Source organism: Malaclemys terrapin, chromosome 2 (genome assembly GCF_027887155.1).
Source record: "Malaclemys terrapin pileata isolate rMalTer1 chromosome 2, rMalTer1.hap1, whole genome shotgun sequence".
NCBI classification, from domain to species: Eukaryota; Metazoa; Chordata; order Testudines; family Emydidae; genus Malaclemys; species Malaclemys terrapin.
The window spans coordinates 277,278,912-277,297,078 of record NC_071506.1 but is presented as its reverse complement, the minus strand read 5'-3'; the positions used below and the strand labels follow the sequence as shown (position 1 = coordinate 277,297,078).

Genomic DNA, 18,167 nt, shown 5'->3' with positions numbered 1-18,167 from the left:
TAGATTAACGTAGTCCTTTAGAACATGAAGTATCCCAGTGCCCTCAGATTGTCCTACACTAATGCCGAACGTGACCTACAGCTATTAACTGGGGATTGGAATAACCACACATCTACCTTATATGGAGGTCTTTTATAAAAAGAAATTGTGTAAAATACTGAGAGATCTGTCTAGCTCCTGCTGAAAAGGGAACAGCAGTAGAGAACAGAAATAATGCCTGGACCGTTGTCAGCACAACACAAGAGGAACTTGTATTTTATGTTTTTTTTCAAAAGCATCATGAAATACTTTTTATTTCACATGTTTTTGCTCTTAAAATAAACTGAAATGTCACTTTGGAGCAACTAAATGGGAAATCAAAGACTTCAGTGTGAAGATTACAGGGATTATGGAGCGAGTGGGAGGCCAGGAAAACAAATCGGCAAGCCTAAACATCCAAGCCTCTTGCATCATCATCATCATCCTTCTATTCAAATCCCTTTCAGGCAAACTGGGCTGCTGAAGTTGCTTGAATACATGTATTCAACATCAAATGTGTGTACTCAACTCACTAGTCATTTTCAGTGATTAATCTCGAACCTTGTGAGCAGCATGCCAATACCATCACAGGGTTCTTTGCAGAAATCCATCAACCTCCATTCCTTCACTTGTCATATTTGTTGCATATTTTGAAACACTGGGTAGGTTTGCAAATAGCGGGACTGGTTGGCCAACATTTTGTGTCGTCCAAAATCACTGAACGCTGTACTTGTCGAATGGTGTATGACCAACTCTCACAGCACAAATACTAGATTTAAGAGGGTCAAGGGCACAATCCATCTCCCATTGGCATCAATCGGAGTTTTGCCACTGACTTTACTGGCAGCAGGATCAAATGCAAGCCAGGGGTTCTCTGATTGCTGTCCCACAGTAAGACCCCAAACCTGCTCTCACTGAATCAATGGCAAAACCTGCACAGGAATTGCCAGACAGGATTAGATTCATGGTCCATCTGGTCCAGTATCCTGACTCTCTGCTTCCGAGGAAGGTGCACAAATCCCCACAGGAGGCAGGTGTGGGATAACCTGGCCCACATGAAGGTCTCATCTTAATCCCCAATAAAGATTGGTTTACATCATAAAGCATCAGATTTTCTAGCCTTTCTAAGATTATTTTTCTCCTAGCATTAACTATTGGGAGCAGGCTCTCTCTCTCTCTCTCACAATTAAACTATTTCTCCTAGAAGCTGACAAGGAAGAAAAAGAGATAGATTCCTACTATTTTTGTTTATTTCTGACTACTCAGATGGCACTCAGATATAGCGGTGATAGAACATAGGATTTTGGTTCATTTTGAATTGCATGACATTTGCAGTCACAGCCACAACATTATACTAATGTAGCTCTGTGCAATGAATAGCCTTTTTAAGTTGAAAAAAAAATCCCTGTCTAGCCAAATTACTACTGTATTTTTACCTGCGCTGGACATAGTTAATGGATTCATATTTTCTATAATGTTAATTTTCTGACTGTCCTAATAGCACATTTCCATTTTATTAACATTTTTCTGCAGTCCGGAATTTGCTAATGCGTTAGAGAAAGTTCCAGGAGAACCTTTTACTATCTGGAGCTTTTAGACTTTATCCATCAACCTAATTTTCACTAATATGTTAAGCCACGGGAAAGTCTATTAGATTTACATTCTACATTATGCTCTGCATTACAACTAGAAGTCAAAGCCAATCACATGAGCGTAAGGATAAAAACCATGTTGTAAATATAATTGCAGGGAAGCTACGGGCCATAGTGTGGCTTTCCCATCTCTGGGTGCCACTCTCATTGAAGTGTGTGGCACCCAAGTGTGCATGGATCCAAACCTAGAATATGACCCTATGACCTTGATCTTACAAACTGTTATGCATGTGAGTAAGGCCAGGTCTACACTACAGACCTATTTCAGTAAAACTATGTCGCTGGGGGGTGTGAAAAATCCACACTCCTGAATGACATAGATATACTGACCTAACCCCTTCGGGTATACAGTGCTAAGTTGGCGGGAGATCTCCCATCGAGCTAGCTACCACCTCTAGTGGAGGTGGATTAACTACAGCAACGGGAGAAGTTCTCGCATAGGAGCAGCTTCAGTAAAAGGCTACAATGTCACTATATGTGAAGACACACCTACGTTTATTCAAGGAGTTCAACTGGGTTACTCCCATTCTTAACATTAAGTAGGGTTGGGGCCTAAATCTGAATTTGGCTAGGAAGCCTGAGATTGCTGACTGGATGGTGTCTGATCCTCTGAGCTTTCAAATAGGGCAGAATTTTGCTCTTAGGCCTGGTTTACACTGGTGGGGTGGGGGGAGGAAATCGATCTAAGATACGCAACTTCAGTGACGTAGCTTAAGTCAATGTACTTAGATCTACTTACCGCGCTGTCTTCACTGCAGTAAGTCAACAGCTGACGCTCTCCCGTCGACTCCGCCTGCGCCTGTCGCCCTGGTGGAGTGCCGGAGTCGACGGGAGAACGTTTGTCTCTAGACTAGACGCGATAAATTGACCCCTGTTGGACTGATCGCTGCCCGTCAATCCAGCGGGTAATGTAGACAAGCCCTTAATATGTATGCTGTCAATAGTATGTACTTATATGGATTCCCATCACCATATCAGCAGTACACGTTCAATCTGACTCAAATTCTCAAAGCCCTGTTAAAACAAGAACAGAGTTTCCTTTTCAACAAGAAACCCAGAGTTACAACCACAACATTCTTTGGCTTTCTCCTCCTCTTCCTGGCTGCAGAGCATACAAAGAATGGGTGCAGTACTCCGTGTCCCAGTGAGCATTCACAGGGAGCCCGGTTCACCACGGCTTTGTTTCAGCTGTAGGCCTTTGGAACTCCATGGAGATCAATGGGCTGACACCGGGGTTTAATGGTATAAGGTCAGGCAGAATTAGTCCCGAAGCATCCACACCATGTCCCAGTGAAGCACAGCTTGGCTTTGAAACTCTCAGGCTAAAAAAGAAGAACTGCATTGAAGACCCAGACAATGACCATTCTGCAGCTGATGTGCTGCCTTTTTGTAGAACATTTCGCTCTCCTGGCTCCCACCCGAGTCCTCCTGTTACATTATTCTCAGCACACGGACAATGAGGGCTCTGGTGCACTAGGCTTTTCAAATAAATCAAAGGAAACACATTGAGATGATTAAAATGGGCTAGATTCATCAAAGGCACTACAGGGAAAACACATTTTCAAAAACAAAATCAGTGAATCAATAGCACTTCCTCTTCGTTAGGGATTTCAATTAAAATCTTACAGTCATGGCTCACATTGAAGTCGGTGCTATATGTGTCGTAAGTAACAGCACAAGCCTTGATGAACGGTATCCATCAAATAATGTATTTGAACATTTATTATTCAATTAGTAATTGCTTACACACGCCAATAAGCTCTATAGTGGGTCTAATAATCTCCATCTAATCATACATTCAGCAAAGTGTTACTTGTCTGGTATATCGTTTGATGGACAGGTCTGTCCAGTGTTTGACACAATAGTTTATAGTCTCCAGAGGGCCGTGATATTTTTAGTCTAATCCATGCAGGGATAATTGGGTTGGGCTTAGTGGCCTGTGATGTGCAGCAGCTCAGATTAGATGATCAGGTGGTCCCTTTGGTTATTATTACTATTATTTATTATTCGTATTACTGTGGCTCCCAGAAGCCCTAGTTATGGACCATTGTGCAAGGCACTGTACAAACAGAACAAAAAGAGACAGTCCCTGCCCCATGGAGTTTACAAACCAAGCATAAGACAAATGACAACAGATGGATACCGGCAGACCAACGGGGGAGTACAAGGAATCGTTGAGACAATATTGATCAGCCTGGAAGGCGTGTTCTCTGCACATGAACAGCATTTTGGCCTAACAATCTATGGCCAACTCTGATACTTATGAAGTGCCACTTTTTCAAAATTACAGAAAATCTTTCATCATCACTATAACTACTTATAATTACTAGTATCACAATACCACCTAGAGACCCTAAACAAACTCCAGGGTCCCATTGTGCTAGGGGCTATACAAACACATGGTAAGAGATAACACTTTGGGACAGAGACTTACAATCTAAATCGACAAGACAGACAACGGAAGTACTGTTTATCATTTTATAGATGGGAGAACCAAAGCATATAGATGAAATGACTTGCTCAAGGTCACATGGAGTGTACAGCAGAGATGGGAATTGGACCCAGATCTCCTGAATCTGTCTCCTGTATTAACCACAAGAACATCCTTCCTCTTTTTTGGTCATTTATGTAATAGAGTTTTCACAAACGAGAAATGCCATTGATCTATTGAAGATAGACCATCACAACTACCTCCTCGCTACCACCTTGATGTACGTGAATCATAATTCTCAAGTAACTTCTAATGGCCTTCTGTTCCGTTCAGCCCGAGAAGCCAAGAAATAGTATATAATATGCATTTAAGCCTCAGTACATTCTTTTAATTTGTCTTCTGCAAATCGACTTTCTCCCCCCTGCTCTCTATGTTGGCTGGCCTAGGGATTGGTTTACCTCGTGTACATGTTTATCTGGGGATAACTTCTATTTAACCCTTTGTTCGTGGTGCAGCAGGTATGGCTAGAGGGAACAGAGGCAGTCAGGGCTCATGTTGTTCCAAAGCACTTCGATAACCTATTTTTCCTATTCTCGTTCTCCCTCATTAAGTATTTTGGGTTACAGGGTCAGCTCACAAAAGGTGACCCTCAAATGGATATGATCCTGAGCCAATTGGAATCAATAGGAAAGCCCGCATTGATTTCAGTCAGTGCAGGATCAACCCCTATATAAATGTCAGGGGAGGGGGGGAAGAGAGAGGGACAGAATATGGATAACACTTTCTCTAGAAAAACGAACGAGGAGTACTTGTGGCAACGTGGGTTTTACCCCACGAAAGCTTATGCCCAAATAAATTTGTGAGTCTCTAAGGTGCCACAAGGACTCCTCGTTCTTTTTGCTGATACAGACTAACACAGCTACCACTCTAAAACTTTCTCTAGACGTTCTCTATTGTGTTCTCCACCTAGGTAGCGGGTGAGCTTCTTGGACAGAGACCATGTCTCCTGTGTTTTGTACAGCACCGATTGTACTGTTAACACTTGCTAATAAATATCAGAGCTAACTTCTTGTAGCTGCTGCTACAAGATGCCTTTTTCCTCCCTCGCCTATTGTGCCGTGCATGAGATCCTGCAGCAATCTGTTCAGCCAGCTTGCGAAGCTGCATCAGGGAACAGCAGTCCGGTTAGTCAGCAGCTTTTCTGAGGTCTTATTCCCCATAGCTAAGCTCACCTTCTTGCACACTGTACCTGTCCCTCTCCTTGCTGATTCCACTGTCCTCAGTCCATCCCCACACAGTAAGTACTCCAGCTCCCTCACCTTCCATCTTTTCAGAGGGCGATTCCTTGTTGTCTCATTTACAGTTTCTATGGAAAGCAGCAGCTCGGCAAGGTTAGAGAGGGCATTGGTGTAGATTCCTATTTCTGCCTGGAATTCTCCAAGGGCAGACACTATTCAGTGGCTGGTGCACTTTGCTGAGAGTCTGGTAGGACATTCTGATGATCCTTTGTGCTCGGATAGGGTATTGTGAGAGACCTTTCACACACTGGTGAATTGATGAAGCAGTGAGAAGAGGCTGGAGCACTGGTGGTGGTCATCACACTTTGTGTTTGATCACAGAGACCTCTTACATTCCCATGCCAGAGTTGTGGGGAAGGCCAGCAAAATGTTCTTGTCCTCTAACACAGCATCTCCCAAGGCTAGACCAAGGGCACTGTATGGAAGTTTGGATAGTCTTTACTTGGATACAGAGGTGATCCTTCTTTGCTGTGAATTCCTACCCCCCTCCCCAACTGGATTGCCTGGTGATGTGGGAGCAGGGTCCGGTGATTAACCAACCCTTTCAATCCCTCTTGCTTGTTTAGAGGAGCTGGGAGAGCTATGGTCTCCATCTGTGAACTCACCGGTGATGAAAGACCAGCCCGAAAGAAGTGTTCTCCTGTTAATAGCAATTGTTGATGTCCTCCTGCAAGAATGCAGGAGTCTGGCTTCCCTCAAAGAAAAAGTCATCAAGACCCCAATCAGAAATGCTCCTGGAATCTCAGAGAGACAAGGTGGATGAGGTAATCTCTTTTCCCGGACCAACTTCTGTTGGTGGAAGAGACAGGCTTTTGAGTTTACACCGAGATCTGGAATCTCAGACAGTTAGCAGTGACCAAATATATTCTTTAACACCGCCCGTGGCCAGGAATTTGTAACCTTCTCTCTCAAGTAAGGGTGGTGTGACTGGGGACACTGTCCTCTCAGGAGTGCCTTCTGTTGGTCAGGTGCAAACTTGACCACACTCTCTCTCTCTCTTCCAGTGCCATCTTTGGGCTTGCTGTGAACCGCATCAGGTGGGTCTTCAGTGGCCAGCTCTCTGGCCAACACAGTCTCTATGCATGAACAAACAAACCCCTTTCGGGGTAATAAAAGTCCAACTGGACCTATCACGGTGCCCTGGTTGCTATCGGCAGCCCTGTCTCTGGGCTCAGTTCTTTGCCCCTTCTGGGCTAGTTTTAAGTCCGTATCCGCCTGGTGTAGTGCACTGCCTCCAGGGCTTTCTCCCAGGGGGCTCTTTAAGTCCTGCCCTTCACTTGGGCCTCTAAACAAGCCTTATCCCCTTCTTGGGTCTTAGGCAACCTAGGCCCACCCACTACTCTGGGTCCCAACCCAGGGACCATACAAATAGCAGCCATGTGCTGCTTCACTTAACTCCATCACTGCTGCTCTTTGCTGGGCCACTTCCCATATAGCTCCTTCCTCTTCACCCTTACCTCAGGGTTCTCTGTCTGTTCCCTGCTTGAGCAGGGTCTCTCTCAGGCCAACTCGCCTGGAGAGTTTCACAGCCTTCCAGTCCTTCCTTCTTCACCCTTCTGGTCCCAGCCAGCAAACTGAATGTCTCAAGCCCTGCCGCTCCTTTTAATTGAGCTTGCTGAGCTCAGATTGGCTGCTTCCCTGAAGCCTTTCTAGGCAGGCCTGGAGAACCCACATTCCCTGCTCCTTTTCCTGGGGCAGGGTGTGGTAGAACCCTGAGGCCTCCAGCAGGGGCATCAAAGGGCCTGGTACAGCTCGTCACAGGTGGGTTTTTTTGGCATTTGATCAACTCTAGCCAGGACTACTGAAGGGCATTCTGTCTGGGGTTATCTTTGAAAGACACCCAAAAGTTTCAGTAAAAGGCAACAGCTTGCTTTACTCCGGATTTTGCTTCTGAGTGCCATGCAAGATGTTGGTGTCAAACTCAGTATAAAGCCCTGTGTGACCTACGTTCTGGATATCTAAAGAGGCCACCTCTTTCCCTGTGTATCCTGATGCTAGTTGTGCTCAGCTGCAGTATTTTGTTAGTGGTCTGTATATCTGAACTCTAGTGGACTGGGAGATTCCTTGTTTTTGGAGTTTGCTTCCCATGTCAGTTTCCCTCACAGGAGTCTGAAAAATCCACCAAGAGAGAAATTTGAACTAAAAAGTCAGACCCCAGCTACCTGATTCTTTAGCCACACTTATTTGCCAGCGGTGCATGACTGCCGCAATGCTGACATTAATTTCGGCTGGTAACAGAGAAAGCTTGCTTCTCTGGGCTCAGTAGAAATGCGTATTTTCTCTAGCTACATTTTATAGCTTGTAAAGTCTCTGATCTTAAATAGTCAGCTTTATTGCCTCTCTCTATCAATAACATCCCGGGACTGTCAACTGTCTATTTCACTCTGAAGCCTAGAATGTCTCCTGAGTCAGTGGGAAGCAATGGAAACAGCTACAAGCATGGTGGAGAGCTCTTTTTGTTCAGAACATCACCAGGTTCAATCACCATTGAGATCTGTGGTCTGTTACTAAGCAATTTTAACATTTTCAGCCATTTTGACTTCATGAATTCCACGGTGAGACAGCAAGACATGTATCTATGCAATGCCAAGAGTCCAAACCACTGTAATCTCAGAGGTAACTGAGCCCATCACCCCTTTTACTCTACAGCTAATTTACATGCAACAGTTTCATTGATTGCATACAGGAGACTGCACAGATGTGGATTATGTGGCCCAGCTGCCACACCTTTGTGACAAGATGGGCATTCAGCTAGTAATACAACAATAAAGCAGCCAAAGTAAGAGATACTGTCGCTGGCAAACGTTCTGAGCAATTGTCAGCTTGGGCAAGACAAAGTATATAAGATCTATCTACATGTGATCATATATAGAGATAGATAGAGACACCATAGACATGTCACAGTATCTGAATAAGTAGTGGGCTTATTGGGCCCTTTTCCATACATAACTCGTCCTGAGAAAGATATAGGGATAGCACAACACTCCTCTCTCTCTCTCTCTCTCTCTCTCTCTCACACACACACACACCTTCCTTTTCCATTCTTTCTGACATCTTTGGTTTTGTCAAAAGAATGATGTATTTCAAAATGCGGAAGACCACAGAATATTTCCTGAATCCAACAGATTTAGTTGCCACAGCTAATCCCCGTGCCTAGGAAGCAGCCATGCCTATTGTAACTGTAATGCAGTAGACATGGGAATGACCCGCAGCCTGATTCTCTTATGGCAGAATATGTGAACTCCCATTGGTTTTAATGGGAACTTATTCACATCCTGCAGTGGGAGAGCCGAGTGTCAGTGGTTTCTAGCTCACCACGATAATAAAACTTGGGCAGGACACATTGGAGACAAGTCTGGGGTTACAGCGGATTGTAGAAGTGAGGTGAAAGCCTTAAGCAGACCATTAGTACTTCTTTTCCCCACCCAATTCATGGGATGGAATTCGCCTTGCCCTGATGAAAAGGTCTTATAGCATTTAATAGTGAAGGAAATGGTTCCCAAATAATATTTTAGCCATCCAACAGGATTAGTTCTATCCCAGCCATGGAACCCTATATGCTGGTTCAAAACACCTATGAAAGGATCTCATTTGCCATTGAATTCCATAGTATTTTAGAGTAAGTGCTATAGAACAAGCAATGCCCCTCTGCTATGTACATTGGCCAAACTGGACAGTCACTACGCAAGAGGATAAATGGACACAAGTCAGATATCCGGAATGGCAATATACAAAAACCTGTAGGAGAACACTTCAACCTCCCTGGCCACACAATAGCAGATGTAAAGGTAGCCATCTTACAGCAAAAAAACTTCAGGACCAGATTCCAAAGAGAAACTGCTGAGCTCCAGTTCATTTGCAAATTTGACACCATCAGATCAGGATTAAACAAAGACAGTGAATGGCTATCCAACTACAGAAGCAGTTTCTCCTCCCTTGGTGTTCACACCTCAACTGCTAGCAGAGCACCTCACCCTCCCTGATTGAACTAACCTCGTTATCTCCACACTGATATATACCTGCCTCTGGAGATTTCCATTACTTGCATCTGAAGAAGTGAGGTTCTTACCCACAAAAGCTAATACTCCCAATACTTCTGTTAGTCTCAAAGGTGCCACAGGACCCTCTGTTGCTTTTTACAGATTCAGACTAACACGGCTACCCCTCTGATGCTATAGAACTCTAACTTTAATTAGAGAGTTTCTTATGGGTGGTACACACTACACACTATCTATCTAAACTACTTTCTCTGTTTTTATATACAGTAAATAAATGTATTATAATCATGCTCTTTTTAATGCAGTGTATAGCTTCCTAAGTTCAGCACTTGTGGGGGGAGGGGAATTCATTCTGATTAGAGAGAAGACCCGGCAAGAGCCAGTCATCGCTATCTTTTGGTCTCTGTGCAGCCAACTAGCATCGCTGGAGCTTTTGTGACAGCCCTTTGTGCAGCTGTGGCACAACACAGACGATGATGCACATTGTCGAGGAATGCCTGCTGACTAGGTTCAGCAGTGGCCTAGAAGAACTGAAGATGCCATCGTTGGCTAGACGATGATGCACACGCTAAATAAATAAATGTCACAATGCCGAGCAGATGGCAATCCCTGAACACTGCATGCTGTCATTTGTACTAGTTTTTACTCAAGCTCTGATCTACTAATCTGGACCGACAGAATTAAATGCTCCAAAACCTCTCAGTCATGCCAAACAGAATTGTGGGTGTTTTCTGGACTTCAACAGACTTCTTTTGAAAGCCAGCATTTTCATTGGGTGGGAAAAAATGAAAAATAAGAAACAGGCCAACAGTACTATTGAGGATCACAGCTCATTAAATTACATCCAGCGGGACCAAGATGCTTCACTGTAGTGCCTTGACCGCCTTTGTTACACAGCAGTGCAACATCACAGCTTTGTCACATAATCACCAGAATTTATTTACCAAAGATGAGCTGGGATGCTTTGAATGGCCAGTAAACTAGGACATGTCAGCAGCAGAGTCAACACTGGCACTGTACTACAAAAATCACGACAAACGGCAACTTTATGCCTAAACCTAAATGTCCAGCTTAAACTGCCCTTGCTACAATTTAAGCCCAGTCTTCTTGTCCTATCCTCAGAGGTTAATGAGTACAATTTACCTCCTTCCTCTTTGTAACAACCTTTTATGTACTTGAAAACTGTTATCATGCCCCCACTCAATCTTCACTTCTCAAGACTAAACAAACCCAGTTTTTTTCAATCTTCCCTCACAGGTCATGTTTTCTAGACCTTTAGTCATTTTTGCTGCTCTTCTCTGGACTGTCTCCAATTTGTCCACATCTTTCCTGAAATGTGGCACCCAGAACTGGACACAATACTCCAGTTGAGGCCTAATCAGTGTGGTATAGAACAGAAGAATTACTTTGTGTCTTGCTTTCAACACTCCTGCTACTACATCCCAGAATGAGATTTGCTTTTTTTGCAACAGTGTTACACTGTTGACTCATATTTAGCTTGTGATCCACTATGACTCTCAGATCCCTTTCTACAGTACTCCTTCCTAGGCAGTCATTTCCTATTTTGTATGTGTGCAACTGATTGTTCCTTCCTAAGTGGAGTACTTTGCATTTGTCCTTATTGAATTTATCCTATTTACTTCAGACCATTTCTCCAGTTTGTCCATGAGTGCAGGGGACTGGACTAGACGACCTCTTGAGGTCGCTTCCAGTCCTACAATTCTCTGATTTATAACCTCCCCTAGAAGAATAAAATGAAAGCAAGGTTTCTTGATGGATTGATGGATGGATGATTGATGGATGGAGGTCACAAATATATTTTCAAGAAAGAAATGTTGCATCCTGGAATCCCAGCAGAGTGACAGCTCAGAAACCTTGATCTGTCCTTAACATACTAGAGTAGAAGAGATTTAGGAGTGATTACATAATTCTCAGCCAGATGGATCATGAAATATCATTTTGGTTACTAGTATCAGAAGGGTAGCTGTGTTAGTCTGTATCCACAAAAACAACGAGGAGTCCGGTGGCACCTTAAAGACTAGCAGATTTATTTGGGCATAAGCTTTCATGGGTAAAAAATAAAGTGTTTTTTTTACCCATGAAAGCTTATGCCCAATAAACCTGTTAGTCTTTAAGGTGCCACCGGACTCCTCATTATTTTGGTTACTGTTTTCATCTCACGTGAAATGTCATATCCCGTTATGTCCGGTGATTAACCAACCCTTTATAAACGGAACAGTCATGTAAACGTGACTATTTCTCCACTCTGCTCCTACTGAAACAAAAATACTGGACAAGTAAAAATAAACAAGTTGTAAGGATGATACAAAAAGATCGTGGGGATCTGAAATGGATGTAGATTCTTCCGCCTTTGGGTCACTAGTACAAAGCCAGTCTGAGTTAGTAGTGGCCTCAAATTGTTAACGATCTAATAACTGTTTGGTTACTTGATGATTTGGCAGGTCTTGGACTTGCTTCTGTTGGACAGGTTTACACATGATAACTGCCAGTGAGGCCACCTGGCCCTTGTTAGTGATTTTGGCATGGAGACCAAGCGGGCTGAATGGGTTTTTACACTGCATTTCTTCTCACCCTTCCAGGTCAAGGCTGAGAGCTCAACCAGCCAAGGCCCAACTGCAGAAGGCACCATGTGACAAAAATCCTAAATGCAGGACACAAAAGTATTTATGCAGAAGATTTAAAAGTACCGCTGGATTCGTCCCTTTGTGGTACATAGCTCTGTCTGTAAGTGCAGTTCCGCAGTTGTTTATTCCCAAGGCAGAGAGAGCACCGAATTTGGGTGGAATGTTAATAAATGCAGGACTGACCTTCATAATGGCGCGGGCCAGTTGGTAGGTTAGGGACTGAGGCATGTTTAATATAGAGAAATCTTGCCTGTGCTGTAGACAAACAGGACGTCACTCTCTGCATTGCCAAACCGGCAACATCCATGAGCAGTGCACTGGCATAAAAAAAGAAAAGATCTTCTACGTTGCCAAGCTCCAGCTCAAGGATATTTTAAGAATGTCATTACAAACCACTCAAAAATAGGGGCTTCTAATAGAAAATCTTCTGACAAGAACCTCTATTGAAAGCCGGGCTGCTACAATTATATCAGAAGAAAATGATAAATCAGCCGCCAGTTGGTGCACAATAAACATCATAAAATCACTCTGCCTTCATAGCGCGAGCACCCCATGATTATTGTACTGGGAAAACTTTTGGTTGAATGTAACTGCTGCTCTGGAGATGACCTGAATGAACTAGTTTGGCCATCAGACTGAGTGAGTGACTGTGTGTGGCTGATGCAGCCGGGTATCCGTGTCTTAGGCTGGTCAGAAATCCATGGAGAGAGCAAGAATTTTCTTGCCTGTGTTATCTCCATAAAATTCTGGCATGTTGTTTTGCTATCATCACTAGCCTTTGATGATTTACTGAGTGCATCTCTGAGTCACTACAGAACCAATTCCTCAGCACTATTAAGGCTGCTGCAGCTGGTCTTATATATTATAGGACATCAAAAACAAGGTCTTTGGGACGACATTTAGACATATAAAATCCTATGTAGCGTTTTTACAAGAATAAATGACCAGGACACTGAAGTAAGCACAACAGTGTAATGGGGTATAGCACACACATGTATTTGTGCATGAAGTCCTTACTTGCTCAGATATACAAAGCTTTTTCTGTAGAGTGTTTGCAGGTGCAAATGTGGACTTTACTATAGAAGAATGTACGTGAAAAATTTGCAGAATAGCTGTCGGGATCAGGATCGAGTTTTGTTAGCACCCCTCTCCACAGGAGCTGCCATTTAACGGATACGTCATTGGATAAGGACTGGTGCTGGGAGGAACTGTCCAAAATTGGGCTATTTAAGCAGCAAAAATGTGGTTAATGGATTATTATTAAAAACAAAACTTGCCAAACAAATTTGAAAGTCTGTCTCTCTCATGCATTCAAGTGGGAACCTTATTTCCGGTGCGTTGATGTCAATAATCAGACTAAATAGTTTAATAGTTAATTATAACTTGGTCAAGTCCTGAAGATTTTACTCAGGCAAAATTCCCATTGATTTCATTGGGAGTTTTGCATGAGGAAGGACTGAGGGCTTGATTGGGATAGTTAGGCGCAATCCTGCATTGAAGATGATGTACAGCTGTACTGCCCCAGAGGGAACACCAAGAGCTATCAGTCTCCTGAATGCCTCGGGCTGCATAGTCACTGCTACTGCTACCCTTGATTCACCTACTGCACCACCAGCCAACTACACCGACAGATGCCTGGGGTGGTAGGACCATGGTCCCTCCCATTTCCACCCCTTATAGAAGCATAAATAGAGCCACCCCCACCCTTGGGTGAATGAAGGGCCTGGAATTGTTCCTGAACTTTACATGGGCTACGCGAGAGGGGAGGTTCCTTCTACCCTCTCCCCCTTTCCACCACACACATGCATGAGGCCAACCAGAATCTGACCCTGAGTTTTGACTTCAGGACCCGTCTCTCTCTCTCTCTCTCTTTTTTTTTAATTTTGGATTAATAATACAAGGCCCTTAGACAGAAATCACAATTCCCATTAGTTTCAATGGGTATCTAAGGGCACAGATTTCTATTTTGTAATTAGCCTTAGTGTAGTGATCCTCTCATCTTGTATATTATGTGAGGTTTTCCTCCACGCACACACAAATCCTGGAAGCCTGACGTATGGTTTACACACTAGCCCTCCAGCAGCCCCAGTCCACTAAAGAGTTTTTGAGCCCCTCTAATAGTACCAATTGCTGGGCTGTACGATCAGCATGACTGCAAGCAGCAAAAGGCTGCTGAATCGAGCAACCCTATGGAACAAATGAAGAAAGGAGACGAGCACTTTACCGTCTTCCGAGTTAACAATACTGAACAGAGCAGGACACTTGACAAAGACGATTTCGCCCACACTCGCCGACTTCCAGCATGTAATATTATCCCACATCGCAGGGCATCCTATAGAAGAGAGAGAGAGAAAAATAAGGGAAGAGTTGCAATCAAATCCAATCCCCTTTCAATTTGCTGTAGTGCTTTATCGTTACCTCCATCTCACAGCCATAAACATACTGTCCATTACTTTAAAGGACGAAACACTTTCATATAGGCTTAAAATAGGTGGGGTTACTTTGTACTGACTGCAACAGTATTAAACAGGAGGCATTACTATGGTACCGGGACAGCGATAATGGGGCCATGCTCTCTGTGGACAGAAATTGAAGCCAATTAAGCTGTGCCAATCAAGCAGCACCGATTTATTCCAACGGAGAGTCTGGCCCCCAGGTATGGCATTCTGCTCTAATGTAGCTATCAGTGAACACAATGGGCCAAATCCAGAGGCCTTTCATCAGTTTTCCCCTCAGGCAAATAAAACCTGAGAGGTCCTGAAGACCGGAAACACGCCAAGAGATCAGCACCTCTCAGGATTGGGTTCAGTCACTCCAGCCGGAGTTTGACTAAGGACTACATGAAAAATGAGGGTGGGGTCTGGGAGTGGGAGTGTAGGGCCCAGCTCCCCAAAAGTATTTAGGCACCTACCTCCCACTGATTTCAATGGACAATAGGAGTCTAAATACTTTCTGATGGTCTAGTCCCAAGAGCCTTTTCTCCTTCACCTTGTGCTCCCTGCGTAAGGGCAAGGCACTGATTAGGAGTGGGATAGTCCCCAGCTACCACGGGGCAGTTAGGGTTACCACCTTTGAAATGCAAAAAAACCCAGCATCTCCTCCCCCCAAGGTAAGCCCACTGCAACCCCAACCACAGGGCAACTCCACAACCCGCCCCTCCACCCCCTCAACAGCCACTTATAGTATCTAGAGAGAGAACACGTAGCGATAAGATTGAGAACATCACCCGTCTCCTCACTCGCATGACTCAAACCCTCTCACACACACACGGGCGGTGCACTTGCATGTTGGTGGGCAGACAGCTGCTGTCATTTTAATAGTGTTGATCTGTTATTGCTTAAACTGCAGAAGTGGGAACACGGCAGCATCTTTAGCTGGACACAGAAATAATGCAAATCTTTAGACCCAGGCAAAAAAAAAAAAAACCCACAGCGGATTAAATTATTTTTCTGGCAACTGGCAAATCCATAAAAAAAAACAGACAGGCCAGTCAAATACTGGCCAGGTGGTCTCCCTGGGAGCAACCCGTACTCCCCCTCCCCCACCTCCCATGCAGGTAGTATTAGATTCATAAATATTAAGGCCAGAAGGGACCATTATGGTCATCTAGTCCAACCTCCTGCATAGCAATAGCCAGAAAACCTCACCCTATATTTCCCCTGCATCCAGCACATTATTTCTGGTTAAGGTAGATATCCTTTAGTGATGGAGAATAGACCCATCTCCAGGTAAAGTGTTGTAATGTTAAAAAACTTGCACCTTATTTCCAATCTGAATTGCTCTAGCTTCAACCTCCAGCCATTCAATGGATCTTATTATACCTTCATCTGCTGGATTAAAGATCAGATCACGATCAGAAATCTCCGTGTGTAGGTATTTAGATTTTTAACGGCATTTAGCTATTGCTTTGCTCAGCATTGCAAGGCATAAGGGATTTAGATGGCTAAATCCCAATTTGAAAAGTGATTTAGGCAAGTAGGGCCAGGTCTTTAAAGGTATTTAGGTGCATAATTCCCACTGATTTCAATAGGAGTTAGATTCCTAACACCCAGATCCTCAAAGGTATTTAGGAGAATAAGTCCCATTGACTTTCAATAAGAAAAAGCTCCTAAGTCACTTATAAAAATGGGACTCACCATCTAATCATGTAGGCCTTGCTACACTGAATGCAGCAATGCCTAAATACCTTTAAAAATCTGGGCCTTATAGGCTGTGATCAAGTCACCATTTAACCTTCTCTCAGATGAACGACATTGATTGAGCTTCAGAAGTCAATCAATCACTGCAAGGCATGTGTTCCAGATCTCGAGTCAATCTTTAGCTCTTTTCTGAACGCATTTCCAGTTTGTCAACATCCTTTTTAAAGTGTTGACATCAGAACAAGACACAGGATTCCAGCAATGGTCTCCCTAATGCTGTATACAGTGGTAACATCACCTCCAGACTTCTACTCCACATTCTCCTGCTTTTAAGTTGGTGGTGCTCCAGCCATAACCCCCATCCTCAGGCAGTCCTTAACCAGTGAGCCAGAGCCAGAGCCAGCCACTGTAGTTTAAAGCATCCTTGAGGTTGCTCTAAACTATGCAAGGGATTGGGCAGGCAGAAAACTGGCTCCAGAACTGGGATACCATAACCTACTACTTCTGCCCACCATCTTCAACTGTGCTTAGCAGAGAGAAGGTTGGATCCTCCACTGATTTCAATCCATCTGTCCCATAGCATGCAGATGACAATCTGGGCCAGCATCTTTTTTTTCTTATTCAAGTAAAACAAACTTTGCTTGCTTGTTTGTTTAGGATTATGGGCAGCAACACAAACCCCTAAAAAAATAGAAAAAAAGACTCATTCTTATTAGCTGCTGGAGATAAGGTAAAACAGCTCAGCTCCTGTTCCTTCCTGAGCACTGCTGTCAGAAACATGACAAGCTCTGAACATTTTCCAAGGAGCATCTCACTGGCAAGGAAATTCTTTAGCATGACCTCCAATGAAATTCTTTAAATTTTAAGTCCCCAATTTTCAGGGTTGTAAACCTGGAAGGCTTGCCAGTTTGCAGAAGAGTTCAGAGAAATCCCTCAAATTCCCAATTAATATCCACAAAATGATTTTGCAAGAGGCCCTCAAATTGGAATCGTGTTCTGCCTCTGTATGAAAAGAAAGGGACAGAAAATCTAACGCTCTCTGCGATTGCAGGATTGCTTTCTGGTTCTTTGCATTTGATGTTGAATCTGAGTACATAATCTTATCAAATTTTAAAGGGAGCTCTGTACTTATCTGAAGGGCTCTGCTGCTAAATTCCCTCTCACACTGAGTGAAAGAAAGACCTTCAGTGAAAGGAGACAATTCTTTAGAATGCCATTGTTGCCGTTTGGGTACAGATACAATACAGGGCAGATCATTGGCTGGAGTAAATAAAAAAAGCTCTATTGACCTCAAATGCTATGCTAATTTACATCAGCTGAGAAAATATGTCCACAGGACTGGACTTGCTCAGTGGGTTTTTCCACTGACTTCAATGGTAGTGAGATCAGGCCTTATGATTTCTTACTGAATAAAGGGCAGATCCTAAAACATATAATGGCTGACTTGGGTTAGTAAAGATTGCTTTCATGAGTGTCTGGGTCAGATGTTTGAACAGTGTGGGTCACACTGATTCATAGATTATAAGGCCAGTCTGACCTCCTGCTTAGCACAGGCCATCGGACTTTCCTGAATGAATTGCTGTTTGAACTAGAGCAGATCTTTTAGAAAAACACCCGGTCTTGATTTTAAAATTGCCAATGATGGAGAATCCACCTCAACCCTTAGTATGTTGTTCCAACGGTTAATCGATCTCAATTGTGTGTGGAGTATTTCCAGCCTGAATTAGTCTAGCTTCAACTTCCAGCCATTGGATCGTGTTAGACCTTTGTTTGCTAGATCAAAGAGCCCATTAACAAATTTTAAACTTATAAACTGTGATCAAGTCACCCCTTAACCTTCCCTTTGTTAAGCTAAATAGATCAAACTGCTTGAGTCTGTCACGATACGGCATGTTATCCAACCCTTTAAATCATTCTTGTGGCCCTTCTCTGAACCCTCTCCAATTTATCAACGTCCTTCTTGACTTCTGGGCATTAGAACTAGAC

The 18,167-nt window shown here is 43.6% G+C and overlaps 1 protein-coding gene across 7 annotated transcripts in view; it reads right to left on the bottom strand.

The window, feature by feature from the left end:
• ADCYAP1R1 (ADCYAP receptor type I) overlaps positions 1–18,167 on the bottom strand; it is a 190,053-nt gene that overhangs the window by 68,224 nt on the left and 103,662 nt on the right. For all 7 annotated transcript variants that reach the window (XM_054016617.1, XM_054016618.1, XM_054016621.1 and 4 more), the window contains one exon: positions 14,267–14,374. In XM_054016617.1, the coding sequence (XP_053872592.1) occupies positions 14,267–14,374 (108 nt within the window). The remainder of the gene's footprint in view (positions 1–14,266; positions 14,375–18,167) is intronic.